This window comes from Silurus meridionalis, chromosome 3 (assembly GCF_014805685.1).
Source record: "Silurus meridionalis isolate SWU-2019-XX chromosome 3, ASM1480568v1, whole genome shotgun sequence".
Classification (NCBI taxonomy): Eukaryota; Metazoa; Chordata; class Actinopteri; order Siluriformes; family Siluridae; genus Silurus; species Silurus meridionalis.
This window is the reverse complement of record NC_060886.1, coordinates 25,267,942-25,283,961: the sequence shown is the minus strand read 5'-3', so window position 1 is coordinate 25,283,961 and position 16,020 is coordinate 25,267,942. Positions and strand designations below refer to the sequence as shown.

General features: G+C 37.5%; 1 protein-coding gene across 3 annotated transcripts in view; it reads left to right on the top strand.

The window, feature by feature from the left end:
- LOC124383134 (coiled-coil domain-containing protein 148-like) overlaps nucleotides 1-16,020 on the top strand; it is a 77,622-nt gene that overhangs the window by 16,373 nt on the left and 45,229 nt on the right. For all 3 annotated transcript variants that reach the window (XM_046845526.1, XM_046845527.1, XM_046845528.1), the window contains 2 exons: nucleotides 2,337-2,524; nucleotides 13,928-14,066. In XM_046845526.1, coding sequence (XP_046701482.1) covers nucleotides 2,337-2,524; nucleotides 13,928-14,066 — 327 coding nt within the window. The remainder of the gene's footprint in view (nucleotides 1-2,336; nucleotides 2,525-13,927; nucleotides 14,067-16,020) is intronic.

Sequence of the window (16,020 nt, the reverse complement as noted above, 5' to 3'; positions counted from 1 at the left end):
TTATACTCTTAACAGTATTCCTGGTAAAGCTTTGCACATTCTGGGATTTATCTAAGCCATCTTTATGAGAGAGCTTTATCCAGAAATGTGTTTTCTATTTTAACTAAAAGAGCATTATAAGTTGGGGATGAAGTAATAAAAATGGATAGATTATTTAAAGGCTACAAAATAATATTCAAATGCGTGGATATCCCAGTGAGCGCAGTTGGATTAAAAACCAGGAAATGGAGGCTGCAGCACAGCATCCAGGAACTGCCAAGAAAAGGCTGTCGCTCAGAGCTTGGTACTCTAACAATAGGAAAAATCTTGACAGAGAAGCCACAGAGTTCACCACTCAACCTTATTAGGAACACTGCATAAAGATGGCTTGTGTCCACCTGAAAATTGAAGGAAAATTCACCTTTCAGCTTTCACTTTCACCTTTAATGATCCTAAGCGCAACTGTGGAGTGACTCAAGAAAAGAAAAATGTCTTACAGTGGACTAGTCAGAATCCTGATTTACATCATGTTTAGAATCTGTGGCACTATTTGAAAATTGCAGTCAACCAAAACTTTGCAAAACTTGCCAAATCTGTTTAGAGGAGTGGGCCAAAATCATTTTGTCACTGTATGTAAAGCTGATAGATAGATAGATAGATAGATAGATAGATAGATAGATAGATAGATAGATAGATAGATAGATATCACATCAATTTGCCAACAAGTTGTCAATTTTATTTTACAAGAAATCATCATATTTCTTTTTAAATCTGTAAATAGGTCTGTTTGAAAATGTGGATGGCCTATGAAACAAGGTATCACTTGTGTATGGTATAATATAACAGCTGTTTACTAAGAAACTGCACCATCCTTCCACTTCATTGAATATGAAGTGTTACGAGTACTGGCACTACATACTCCTTATATAAATGTTAAATAAAATCTCTGTTTTATTTATGTTCCACATTTTGAATCCTTTTATAATTAAAATTGTATTATGTGAAAATCATACATGTGAATAAACTGCTATTCAATTAATTACAACATATAAGCACAAGCTTCAGTTATGGAAAATGAATCTTCTGCCCAATCATATTTAAGAATTCTACATCACAGTGGTACATATTTTTAACGATAACAAACTTTATATAATACATAGCCCAGTAACACTGTGAAAAAAGTTGAAAGTGTTTTATACTCTTAACAGTATTCCTGGTAAAGCTTTGCACATTCTGGGATTTATCTAAGCCATCTTTATGAGAGAGCTTTATCCAGAAATGTGTTTTCTATTTTAACTAAAAGAGCATTATAAGTTGGGGATGAAGTAATAAAAATGGATAGATTATTTAAAGGCTACAAAATAATATTCAAATGCGTGGATATCCCAGTGAGCGCAGTTGGATTAAAAACCAGGAAATGGAGGCTGCAGCACAGCATCCAGGAACTGCCAAGAAAAGGCTGTCGCTCAGAGCTTAGTACTCTAACAATAGGAAAAATCTTGACAGAGAAGCCACAGAGTTCACCACTCAACCTTATTAGGAACACTGCATAAAGATGGCTTGTGTCCACCTGAAAATTGAAGGAAAATTCACCTTTCAGCTTTCACTTTCACCTTTAATGATCCTAAGCGCAACTGTGGAGTGACTCAAGGAAAGAAAAATGTCTTACAGTGGACTAGTCAGAATCCTGATTTACATCATGTTTAGAATCTGTGGCACTATTTAAATATTGCAGTCAACCAAAACTTTGCAAAACTTGCCAAATCTGTTTAGAGGAGTGGGCCAAAATCATTTTGTCACTGTATGTAAAGCTGATATATATATATATATATATATATATATATATATATATATATATATATATACACCCAGAAGACTCTAATTTGTTGTTGCAGCAAAAAGTGGCTTAACCAAATATTAATGTGACGGGGGGGGTTTGAAAACCTATGCAAACAAACGATGTTTGTCAATCCTCAGACAACAGTGGTCTCATATTTCAAATATTATAGCATGTATACGGGCTGATATGTTAACAGTCATTGGACTCATACTGTATTTGACAATTAAAAAACTGGAGCTGACAGAAAGCACACAGAATGTGTACTAATGGATATATTAAAACTGATTATATTTAAGATGTTTGTGTAATATACATTGTAAAAGAAAAAAAGGACAGAAACATATTGACATTTTACTACATACAGTATAGTGAGAAATATATTGCATTGTATATCGCTGCACTGTTTTTTTCCAGTAATAAAGCTTCAATTATAATAAATCACTCCAGGTGTTTGAAACTATTTTTATGAATCAGATTTTACTCACTGCTTAAAAATGTGGTTACTGCACTTTTGTAGGAGCGACTGCATGCTGCAACAGCAGAGGAGTATGTTGGTGTTCTGGAGCAGATACCAAAGGAGATCTTGACCGCACATTGCCCTTACCCTGAGGCCAAAGAATCCATCATCAGGGCCTTCATCAACCTGTCGGAAAAATACTCAGAGCGCCTTGAGGCAGCACGCAGCAGGTTGCTGGGCCTGGACAGGTGATACACAAATGCAAACACTTGCATACATAATACACAGACAAAACTTTGCACTTAAACCAATGCAAATGTGGATATTATACAGTTTTTTGTATGTATTATATATATATATATATATATATATATATATATATATATATATATATATATATATATATATATATATATATCACGTGCGGATTTCAGTAAAGCTGATTTCTGACACATTTCTGTACACTATGTTGTTAAACAAACTATCAAAACCAAACCAACTCTATCAGACCCAGATGCTATGAATATGCAATAGCAACAATAACAACTAATTTACATTTTACATTTTACATTTGTGGCATTTAGCAGACGCCCTTATCCAGAGCAACGTACAAAAGTGCTTTGAGTCTCTAGCAATAAATTAATCTACACTGGTACGCAAGATTACACACTTAATATAGATATAACTCTTGAATTCTAAAAGCAAACTTCAAAAGTGCTAATTTAAGTGTTTCAGGAAGTGGTAAGTCTTCATTTGTCGTAATTTAGCACAAACTCAGAGTTTCTCTCTGGTAAACTTGCACTGTATGGTATTCATTTGCATATTAGAACATGATTCGATTTTTATTTTATGATACAGCATTACTTTCCTAGCATATATTCAATATTAGTTTAGTTTTTCCAGTGAGGCTGAATCTTAGAAGAATGCAGCTACACAGAATTTGACCGGTCTGTCCATTCAGATTACTTTCTGCTGAAAGGATTTCTGCTAAAAGACTCATGATACACAAATATTTTACAAACTTTAGTGTGACTTTAAAGCAGGTCTCTGAAGGTTTTTACTGGAAAAAAGATTTGACCTTGAACTTTTAGGAATTTAAGATGGGTCAGTTTATTTGGCCGAGTGTATGAGCATGATCAGGAATTTCATGGACAAGTCATAGCAAACACTGGTTGTTCATAGAGACAAGAATGAAATTACAAAAGTGTACAAAACTACAATACATTGAGATTTAAATAGATTGTCATAAATAAATGTAAATACATAAAATGAATGAGAACAAACAATACATATTTAAATGAAAGATTTGCAAATTATTATTATTATTTTTTTTTACAAATCATTGGAACTTCACAAGTATTTTTCACCAAAAAAATAAAAAGATGAGCCAATCAACTTCTTCTCAACTTCAAGTCTTGTATAAATGACAGTTAAGACAGCTTAAGTCAACGTCTGCTCACCTTCTCACACTTGGAAGAAAACGTTATTAACCCTCTTCCACATACATGATGGACATACAGATGCCCTTGTTTAGCTAATATCCTTGTGATTATCTTATATCCTTATCTTAGAGCATAACCACTTTTGTTCTTTTAAACTTCCAGCTACAAATGACTGTAAAATTGTCATTTTCAGATGATATAGTGAAGCTTTTCTGTTTCACCACTCAGCAGCCTGAGCAACTGTTTGCTTCAATGATGCATTGATGCAGTGGTCTCACATTCCATCAACCTAAATGGAAAATATTTTTAAATAAAAACCGATCAATATAACCTACTTAGCTATTATTAAACAAGAGTAGATTAGCTAACACATTTCGTATACTTCACAGTAATAATGCTGAACATTTTTGTTCTAAAAATACATTTTTGGTTTTGGCCATTTTAAATTTGAAACAACAAAATACATGGTGTATAAGAGATCACTTGTTGAAGGATTATTGTCATGTAAATCAAGGCTCATGGAGGCAAATGCAAGTGCAAATATAACAGACCAAATTGTGAGCTAGAAAACAACCAAACTGAACAAAAGGTTAGAGATGTACATACAGAGTCCAGAGAGGCAAAAACAAAAGCCAGGGGCAAACAGTATGGCAACAGGAAAACATAATGAGTCCAGGAACAAGTCACTGAGACAGAAGAAGTGTGTGTTGATTGTGAGCTGCCATCAATTTTGGCCAAATTGGGAGGTTGTGGTGGCTGCTGAGAAATGGAGTCTCCTGCTGACTGTGACCTGTTTATTATGTTAGGATGGAATTCTACTGTGTGATGTTTTTGACTGCATCCCTTGCCCCACTCTATTATAAGAGACTCATTTTTGTTTACTTTTACGTGAAAGCAATACTCAAACCCTAGCTGAATGGGAAAACTCGGCCTGGCCATGTACGAGTTTTAATGTGTTTGTTTCTTTTCACGTGGAAGTTGCAAACTCGAGAAAATTCACTTCATTGAAAAACAATTTGAACACATTTTATATAGTCTATGAGCAAATGAGCAAGTTTCAAGATGCTTCGGTAAATAAATGAATTTGCTGAGTGAACAAATTAATGCTGGAACATCTTTAAGTAGCGCAAATCTCTGTGTGTTTTCCACAGCCCCCAGAATTATGCAACACTTCATCTTTTTATTTGACCTAAATGTGGAGAACCCCAAAGGAACCACTAAAACAAAATAAACATTTCATGTTATGTACAAGATGCCGCAATCCAAACAGGAATACTACACCCAAAAAATGAGCAACAAATGAAAGCTGCCAAAAAAAAAAACACTAAATGAAAGCTAGCAGAAAATACTGTACCTCAGGGAACAGGCCTCATTTGCATAATGCACCACCTGCCAACTAAAACGTGTTTATTATTAGCAGGGATAGCACTTTTGGGTGAAGGCCTGCTGTGAGAACTGCTTATGTGCAAGTGTGCAAACACCATGGCCGCGGCGCCTTAGAATTGCAAACGCCACACTTCTCGCCTTCTGAAGTCTGTGTTTGTATATCACACAGACCCGAAGAGATTGCAGCAGTCACGGCTCTCGACTAGACTCGTTATATCACGTGACACGCAAATCCCACTTTGTGATTATTACATTGCAGAAGTCAGACGGCAGCTGCTATATTTTATGTGCTGTAATAGTGATATATTTTTCTGCTTGTGTCATCCTAACGATGAAGAGCGTGCTCACCCCTACAGTGACGGCTAATTAACGAGCCTGACCACCATATCAGTTCTCCCTTAGCTCATTAAGCCCAATTAAAAGCTTAGCTGAACTCTGAGGGCTTTAAAATGCCATCCAAATCACATCGTCTAAAGAGCAGCCTCAGCTATGTCTCCACAGGCAGCCACTCCCTACAGGGCCTGATAACACACACACACACACACACACACACACACACACACACACACACACACACACGCCAAAGAAGCACACAAACACAAACCAGATCAGTTTTTCAAAGCACAAGGTAGTGACATGAAGATTGTGAAGAGGCAGTGAAGAAAACCAAGCGGTATCTGGGATTTTCTTTTTATTCATCACTAGGGGTTAAGCGGGTAATTTTATCACTTCTTTCACTTCTGAAATCCACACTGATAATGTTCTAATTATACAGAGTCTCTCATTTCATCATTCTAATAAGTCAATTCTGTTATTTATAATGTCATAGAGGTTTATCATTTTTTTGGGAAAATGCAGCCACATGGTGTCTAATTAGCACCGACACACTGACACATTACTGTGTGATAATTTGTCACTGTCTGTGATTCCTCCTGGCTTTAGTTTAGCATTTGGTGCAAAGGCAAGAGTCTCTGAATGCACTTGTTTTTAATTCCAGCTGAGGATAAGTGGCTGTGAAGTACTGAATTGGAAATGACTTCAGGTTATATTGGGCATATCAAATTTTGGAGTTTTTTATTATAAAGTAAATAATAAATTGTTCTGAAAAACCTACCTGGCACTGCTAGCAGTTCAAATGTGTTTTTTCAGGTGGTGGGTGTTTAAATTATGATGAATATTATGATGAATATTATTTGTGAGCAAATTCTGCGGAATGATAAAATGATATTAAAGGGGTCAGGTTTGAATTGCACAGTGAGCAGCGAGAAGAAGAACAGTAGAGAAAGTAGAGGGGGAAAAATGAACCAAAAAATGTTCTGTAACGATGTTATATGTATATAATGTCTATAATGTATTATTTATTTTCCTCTTAAGTTGGAGTTGGGGTTATATTTATATTACATGCCATTCTCAAGAAAATCAAGCACAGGTTATTTGACTGTCAAGCCATCCGACATAAACGTGTTAGTAGTATGTGATAAAGAAAAATCGGACACAATTGTGGTACATCAGCACACCTCAAATATAGTCCAATATACTGTATATTGTGAATATAAAAACAAGCAGACTAACAAATAAAAATATTTAAGTAATAATAATAAAATGATAAAATATTAAAAGATAAATAATGTTATATTTGTTTTAAGTGGAAACGTGTGATGACCAGCAAAATCATAGAATGAACCGGGATCGGGGGAGAATCCGCGATGCGCTTTGGGAAGAAAAGAATATATATATTATGTCAATGTCCTAGGGGGTCGCCAAAAAGCATCGAGGTAACCGATGATCGAGATAAACGAAAATCAAAATGGCAGCAGTATATTTACGTGCTTGAAATTTCTTTATGTACATGATGTGCGTTAATAAATAAGAAAGTGCATGCACGTGTTTTTGAAGGGTTTTTTACACAACAGCGTTGCCGCAATTTGTTTGATGAAGGCATGCTATAAAAATACATACAGTACATGTTTATCTGTCATGAATCCACCTGCCACGCCCCCTTCGGCCCCCTTCAGCGTGGCAGGTGCTTTCTCGGCCGCTTTCTCTGAAGCTCCCGGCTTCAATCGCGCACATATGGTGCTCGTTTATCATCATTACCAGCTCCTATTTAAACTTTCACACTCTCACTGTCCGTTATTGTTGGTATATGTTGGTTCACGGCGGTCGTTGTTATCGCTCATGCGTTTCCCGGTATGTGCCTTCCCACCGGCACTCTCTCAACGGCTGCTCTTTTCTTCCCAAAGCCGCGCCGCGCCCCTACTAACACTACGAACACTAGCACTAACTAACAGCAGAGATTCACCAGTATACAATACAACACCTGTAGTAGCTGTAAGACTTGATTTTTCCGCCACTTTCGCGAGTTCTTCTGTGGTTGCACCGAGATAACCAACGTTAAATGGCAAATTTTTCCCCCTTGTGCTCGAGATATTAGGGTTCGGCGTAACCGATAAAAAATGCTTAGAAAAAGCGAGAATTTGGCGGGTCCACTTCATAAACGTCGACTTAATAGGGTTGTCGAGGTAACCGAGGGCGAGATAACTGGGTTCCACTGCACTTCCACTATATATATATATATATATATATATATATATATATATATATATATATATATATACATATATAAACTGAGAATATATGAAATTTGAAGGAAAAAATAGGGACATTTTGAAATTGATAGCTGCAACAGATCTCGAAAAATAGGGTCAGGGCAATGTTTACTACTATGTAGAATCACGTCATCTGTCCGTTTACATCTAGGGACTGAGGAGAACAGTTGCTGAATTTTTGGGAGAGGAATGTTGTCCCATATGTGTCTAATACAGGATTCTAGCTGCTCAACAGTTCTTTGTTGTATTTTTAATTTTATGATGTTCCAAATGTTTTAAAAAGGTTACATGGTGTAGACTACAGGCATGGTGTCTTCTACAAAGTAATTTTATTGTAATAGATGCAAGACCTTCTCTGAATAAGGGAGGTTTTCTGCATTAAAGCATTTGGTGCTTTAAAACCTGTATATACCAATCAGCATTGATGGTGTCTTTCCAAATGTGCACGTTGCTCATTACGCAGGCACTATAATGCACTCCCATACCATCGAATATGCGGCTTTTAGAGCTGAGTGTTGATAACAAGCCAGATGGTCCCTCTCCTCTTAAGTCCGGAGGACATGGTATCCATGGTTTCCAATAAAAAAAATCTGTATTTCTATTTGTCTGACCACACTTTGCCTCAGTACATTTTAATTAAACTTTTTCCCAGAGAGGATGGCAGTGTTTCTGGATCATGTTCACGCATACCTTTTTCTTTGCATGAGAGATTTTTAACCTGCATTTGTGGAACTGTTTATGCCCAGAGATTTCTCCAGAATCTGTAACACTTTTGATGATATTAGGTAATGTAAATTATTATATTTGCAATTTTTTTCCTATTCTTCTTCTTCGGCCTCTCTCATTAGGGGGCACCACAGCGGATCATCTGTCTCCATACCCCCCTGTCCTCTACATCTGCCTCTTTCAACACAACTACCTGCATGTCTTCCCTAACCACATCCATAAACCTCCTCCTTGGTCTTCCTCTTTTCCTCCTTCCTGGTGGCTCCATCCTCAGCATTCTTCTACCGATATACCCCATGTCCCCCCTCTGAACATGTCCAAACCATCTCAATCTCACCTCTCGCTTTGTCTCCAAAACGTCTTACATGTGCTGTCACTCTAATAAACTTGTTTCTAATCCTGTCCATCCTCGTCACTCCCAAAGAAAACCTCAACATCTTCAGCTCTGCTACCTCCAGCTCCACTTCCTGTCTTTTACTCAATGCCACTGTCTCTAAACCATACAACATCGCAGGTCTCACCACAGTCCTATAAACTTTTCCTTTCATTTTTGCAGATACTCTTCTATCACAAATCACTCTTGCCACTCTTCTCCACCCACTCCACCCTGCCTGCACTCTTTTCTTCACTTCTCTAACACATTCTCCATTACTTTGTGCTGTTGATCCCAGGTACCTGAACTCCTCCACCTTCTCCACCTCTTTTCCCTGCAACCGCATCACTCCACTGCCCTCCCTCTCATTCACACACATGTACTCTGTCTTACTCCTACTGACTTTCATTCCTCTTCTCTCCAGCACGTACCTTCACCTCTCCAGGCTCTTTTCAACCTGCTCCTTACTCTCACCACAAATCACAATATCATCTGCAAACATCATAGTCCAGGGAGACTCCCGTCTGACCTCGTCCGTCAACCTGTCCATCACCACTGCAAACAGGACTCAGAGCCGATCTTGATGCATTCCAACCTCCACCTTGAAGCAGCCTGTTTTCCCTACTGCACACTTCACTGCTGTCACACTGTCTTCATACATGTCCTGCACCACCCTAACATACTTCTCTGACACACCTCACTTCCTCATACGATCCCACAACTCCTCTCTTGGCACCCTGTCATACGCTTTCTCTAAATCCACAACCACACAATGCAGCTCCTTCTGACCTTCTCTATACTTCTCCATCAACATTCTCAAAGCAAATAATGTGTCTGTAGTGCTCTTCCTCGGCATAAAACCATACTGCCGCTCACAGATGGTCACCGCTTCTCTCAGCCTTGCTTCCACTACTCTTTCCCATAACTTCACGGTGTGACTGATCAACTTAATTTCCCTGTAGTTACTGCAGGTCTGCATATCTCCCTTGTTCTTAAAGATCAGTACCAGCACACTCTTCTCCAATCCTCAGGCATCTTCTCACCTTCCAAAATCCTGTTAAACAACCGACTTTCCACTCTTCATTCTCTTAATTACTGCTCTCACTTCCTCCCTACTAATGCTATCCACTTCCTGCTTTACCCACTTCACACCACCCAACCTTCTCTCTCTAATTTTCCTCGTTCATCAGCTGCTCAAAATACTCCCTCTATCTTCTCAACACACTCTCCTCACTAGTCGACACATTTCCATCTCCATCCCTTATTGCTTTAACTTGCAGCACATCCTTCCCAGCTCTGTCCCTCTGCCTGGCCAATCGGTACAAATCCTTTTCTCCTTCCTCAGTGTCCAACTTCTCATAAAGCTCCTCATATGATGCCGCATCTCCTTGTACTTCTGTCTACTTTTCTCATAACTTTGTTGATCCCAATTCTGTTTTGCCAACCTCTTTCTCCTAATGCTTTACTGGACTTCCTCATTCCACCACCATGTTTCTTTGTCTTCCTTTCTATTTCCAGATGTTACACCAAGTACTTTTCTAGCTGTCTCCCTTATCACTTCTGCAGTAGTTGACCAATCATCTCTTCTCCACCACCGAGCCCCTGTCTGACCTCTTCCCTGAATCTCTCACTACATTCTTCCTCCTTCAGTTTCCACCATCTTATTCTTCTTTCAGTCCTCACTCTCCTCCTATTCTTCTTTACCTCTAAAACCATCCTACAGACCACCATCCGATTCTGTCTAGCTACACTGTCCCATGCCAACACCTTACAGTCTCCAATCTCCTTCATCTTCATGATTATCACCCTATCAAAAACTCTCTTTACCTCCACTATACACTTACTGTACTCTTCCTTCAGAATTACCCCTACACCATTTCTCTTTCCATCCACACCATAATAGAACAGTTAACACCCACCTGCAATATTCCTGGCCTTACTCCCTTTCCACTTGGTCTCCTGAGCACACAACATATCTACCTTTCTCCTCTCCATCATATCAGCTACCTCTCTCCCTTTACCAGTCATAGTACCACCATTTAAATGCCCACCCTAACCTCCACTCTCCTACAACTCTCCTTTCCCTGCTGTCTCTGTAGACATCTTCCCCCTCTCCTTCTCCTCGTTTAGCCAACTGTAGCCCAATTTCCACCGGTACCCTGTTGGCTAACGATACCAGCGGCAGTCGTTGGTAACCTGGGCCTTGACCGATCTGGTATGAATTTTTCTTTTGTGATCCGCATGTTTGATTTGGTGTATGTTTTACGCTGGATGCCCTTCCTAACGCAACCCTCCCTATTTACCTGGGCTTGGGACCAGCACTAAGAGTACACTGGCTTGTGCCTCCCTAATGGCTAGGTTATTATATTTGCAATTTAATGTTGAGAAACATTATTCTGAAATTGTTCCACAATTTGTAGACTCTGCTCATCTTTACTTCTGAGACACTCAGCCTCTCTAAGATACACTATTTAGACTTAATCATCTTAGTGACCTGTTGTAAATGAATCTACTTAGTTGCAAAATGTTTCTCCAACTGTTTAATTTTGATAACACTTACAGACTTTTGTTGTCCCGTCCCAACTATTTAAAAAAAAGTGTTGGGTGCATTAAATAATAAAGAAAGAAAGAAAGAAATAAGCTTTTCCTTAAAATGGTAATTTATTACGAAATGAAAATGGGTTTATGAGATTTACAAATCATTGCATTCTGTATTTATTTACATTTTCCCTAAGATTTCTTTCAGAATTGGGGTTGTAGGACATACTATAAATGTGACAATATTCAAGTTATTCTTACTTTGCAAAGTGTATTTTCTGAGTACTGATTCAAATCTTCAACCACCAAATGCTTACATGTACAGTATTCATTATAACATAGGCAATTTGTTTGCACTCACATTTAGCTCTGTAGTTGCACTGGTTGTTGTTCTGGCTGTTTTAAAACTAATTAAAAAAAATTTTTTATCACTTTTGAGAGACACATGCTAAATGTTCCTTTAGTTTATATGCAACAATCTAGGTAATTAACTGAAAATTTACTTGAAAGATACTCCTTAGCATAAATAACAGCTTTACACACTCTTGGCATCCGGACAGTTAGTTTTTTCAGACATTCTGCTAAAATACTTTGCCAAGCTTTTTGTAATCTTTGCCAAAATTGTTCTTCAGTAGTTTGAAGTTTCTTCCCAGTTCATCCCAGAACAGTTCACTAGGATTTAGTGCAGGCCAATCCATGATAGATAACACTTCAGCCGACTTTTTGCTTTTCAAATAATGCTTACAGAGCTTAGATGTATGCTTCGGGTCATTGTCTTGTTGTTTGTTGAAGTTAGTTACAATTAGCTGCAGTCCAGGTGGAATTGCATGCTATTGAAGGTCTATTTGTTCTAGTTAGTTTTGTGTTATTTTGTGTTTAATCTATTTATATTGTTTAATGTAGCATTCTGGTCATGGAGGATTGTTGTTTCGTTAGTGATAGTGTTATATGTATATAACACTATAAAATGACAATTAAAGCCACTTAACCTGACCTGACTTATGGCTACAGTTAGCAAATATCACCAAGGCTTAACTGCATTTATGTGGTTTTTAATTTTTGTTTTATTTAGACATTGACCTGTTTTAAAATAGTTGTTTAAAATATTTGCAATTCAAATGGACAGGTTTTCAGTTTGTCAGGTGCACGTATTGCATGATTGCATTGCATCCCATTTTACAGCAACAGCAAATCCCTTAGCATTCTGGAAAATATATTAAATGAAAATAGGATGCACATATGCATTACCACTGAGTAATATAAGGCTCATTAATCCAAGGAGAATTTTTGGCACTCATTAACCTTCACACAGCTGCAGTATGCTACAGATTAAATTATCGCTTGTGTGCTGTTAAGATTGTGGACTTTGACTGCAAAATATTGCATGAATAGTGTATTGCTAAGTGTTTCTAGATTGAACCTAGGCGCATACCCCATTAACTAAATTTCCACTATATGATTTTTAAACAATCAGTTCTGTGGAGTAATTTGAGCAGTGCTGGGAGAGAAAAAAACAGACCAGGAAGGTAGTACAAACCTTACTGTCTATATTTTATTTACAGCAATAGAAAAGTCTTTATACACTACAAAATATGTTGGCAGTTTCTGATTAGTGTTAGCATTATTGCCTAAGCTACATGGACATACAATAACCCAACGTAATAACTTTGTGTGTCTGCAAAATTGTATGTGCAGATGGATCAGAGTTTTATGGAAAAAAAGGAAAGTTTGGTATTAATAGGCAGTTGGTTCTCAAAACAAAACGTTCTTTAACTTCTTCTTCTACTTTCGGCTTCTCCCATTAAGGGGTTGCCACAGCAGATCATCCGTCTCCATTTCCCCCTTTCCTCTACATCTGCCTCTTTCAACCCAACTACCTGCATCTCTTCTCTCACCACATCCATAAACCTCCTCCTTGGTCTTCCTCTTTCCCTCCTTCCCTCTTTTCCTCCTTCCTGGCGGCTTCCTCAGCATTCTTCTACCAATATACCCCATGTCCCTCCTCTGCACATGTCCAAACCATCTCAATCTCGCCTCCCTCACCTTGTCTCCAAAAAGTCCTACATGCGCTGTCCCTCTGATAAACTCATTTCTAATCCTCCCAATGAAAATCTCAACATCTTCAGCTCTGCTACCTCCAGCTCCACCTCCGGTTCTTTAACAAGTCTAACAAATACAGCTAGTTTTTGTGTGTAGCATGTCAATGTCATACTTAAATACACTTATTTCTCTTTGAAATAGCTGATATATGTCTGGTGTAAAGGCCAATTTGATTAAGATGACAGAATGCTGGACAGGGAATCACACAGTCAAAGGTAGAAAAATCTTTGTTGTTCATCCTATTGCTTGCACCTTGCTCCTCCTGGGACTAAATTAATGGACAGCTGACACCCCCTTAAATGAGTGAAGGAACACTGCCATATCACAAATACAATACCTTCGACTTGCTGTTAATAGACAGCATAATAGACTTGAACACCATACTGATGAAATCATAGCATATATGATTGTATGAACCCGTAAATAGTATTTTTATGTGTGTGTGTGTGTGTGTGTGTGTGTGTGTGTGTGCATAAGGAATTGTGGCTGGAATGAAGAGGATCATTTGCGGTTCCTCCACATCGTAGGTCAATATTCACCTGAGCTAAGAAACCACAGAGGGCTCTATATGGACATGCTCCAGAGAATTCTACCCCATATCTCCAGAACAGAATTGGTAAGTTATCACACACACACACACACACACACACACACACACACACACACACACACACACACACACACACACACATGCACACATTATCCTTCACAGTTGCTCAGGCTCAGGGCCAGGCATCATTCTTACTACAGCTTTCCGTCTGGGTTGCTTTTGAGCATCTGATTTTTCTCTGTCAGTGAAAATACTTCTCAAGACTGAATTCCATAATTCTGGGCCAAAAAGTAAAAATAAAAAATACTCCAGCATATTTTGATTTATAATTTCTATTTCTAGCATCTGAATGTAACGAAATAACAAGAAGTTAATTGTATTTATGATTTAAATGTGTACAAAATGTATATTCTGGCCCATCTAGAAAACAGCCCAATGTTTAGTGTAATGAATGAAACCAAATAAAATAACAACTCGTCTTGAAAAGGAATTAATGGTTTTCAGTCAAAGGCAAAAGCTTCACTTGTTTTTACTTTCTTTGCTTTTGACCCAATTTTGGTCTTTTTAGTTCTGGTCTTTCAGTTGAATATAACTCTAGCATGAATGCCATGGTGTAGCTCACAGGACATATCCAGCTATAAAGTCAAAATGATTAACATACTATCAAAGGTTCAAATGTACCAACATTCTAAACAAAGGCCAGAATACAAAGGCAAGCTTTGAAACACAAGAGTATAAGTAACAGGATACAAGACTTGACAATAAGTTATGGCAAGACTTTGCATCGACATGATGCATGTGTATTCCATATATATACTCTGGGGAGAGAAGGTAATTGTGTCTGTTCAGACTCAGGGAAGGAGGCCTTAGGTTAATAACCATAATTATGTTTCTTCCCTTGTTACCCTTGTGTTGGAAAGTCGTTAAAAGTGCATAAGAACAGATTAATATTTGTAAATAATTTATTTAGGTAAAAGTGACCTGTATTTTCAAGTTTATATTATATAGGGATATCTATAAAAACTTATTTTAAAGATTTTTTCTTGTGTTTTACTGTACAAGAAAGCACATCATGGCGTTCACCTATATGCAATATGTGGTTGATAGAGATCTGTATGAAAGGCTTAAGAAATCCTTTAAATTAGCATCTTTATGGTCTGCAGTATTGACTGTGTAGAGTAGAGTCGGTATGCAGGATTGAGTGCACGGTTTGCACTGCATGTTTTCATCTCAACATCGGTACCTTTACCGCTTATCAGACAAAAACAGCTGCAAAAAAAATAATTTGCGTCAATATTTTATCCTTTTCATTTAATCTTTTGCACCCTTCACCTGAACACATTTTATGTGCAAGTATCTGTACATTTTGCATCTCTTTAAATTCAGAGAGCTTTAGGTTTTCCTGGCAACATGACAAGCTAAAACAGATTTCTACAGAAATCTACACATATTAATTTTTACTTTATTTATTTTTGGAGGAAAAGAAGAAAAAGTATGATTACTATTTAATAAAAATCCATATATATATATATATATATATATATATATATATATATATATATATATATATATATATGTGTGTGTGTGTGTGTGTGTGTGTGTGTGTGTGTGTGTGTGTGTGTGTGTGTGTGTGTGTGTGTGTGTTTGTGTAAATGTACTGTGGTAGAATTTTTTTAAACACACTTGCTGGAGCATGCTTTATTGCATTAGTGCAGATATTGAATCATTCCTTATTTCTCTGTACCTCTTCTCTTTTTTTACCCTTGTTTATCTAAATCTGTTCCAGAACAGCAGGGTCATATTATTTATCAGTCTCTTTTTTTTTGTCTTGTACCAAACTAAATGGGGCTATGTAATATTGCTTCTTTCTGGCTTTGCCTATAAGCTTCTTTTTCCAACAACCTTTTTCCTTTTGTTCATGTTCCCTTTCTTAATGAGTGGCACACAAAGTCACAGGTTCCCATTTATGTAATAGCCCAGTTATGATCAAAACTGATTGTCATAATTGCTTTGCTTATAC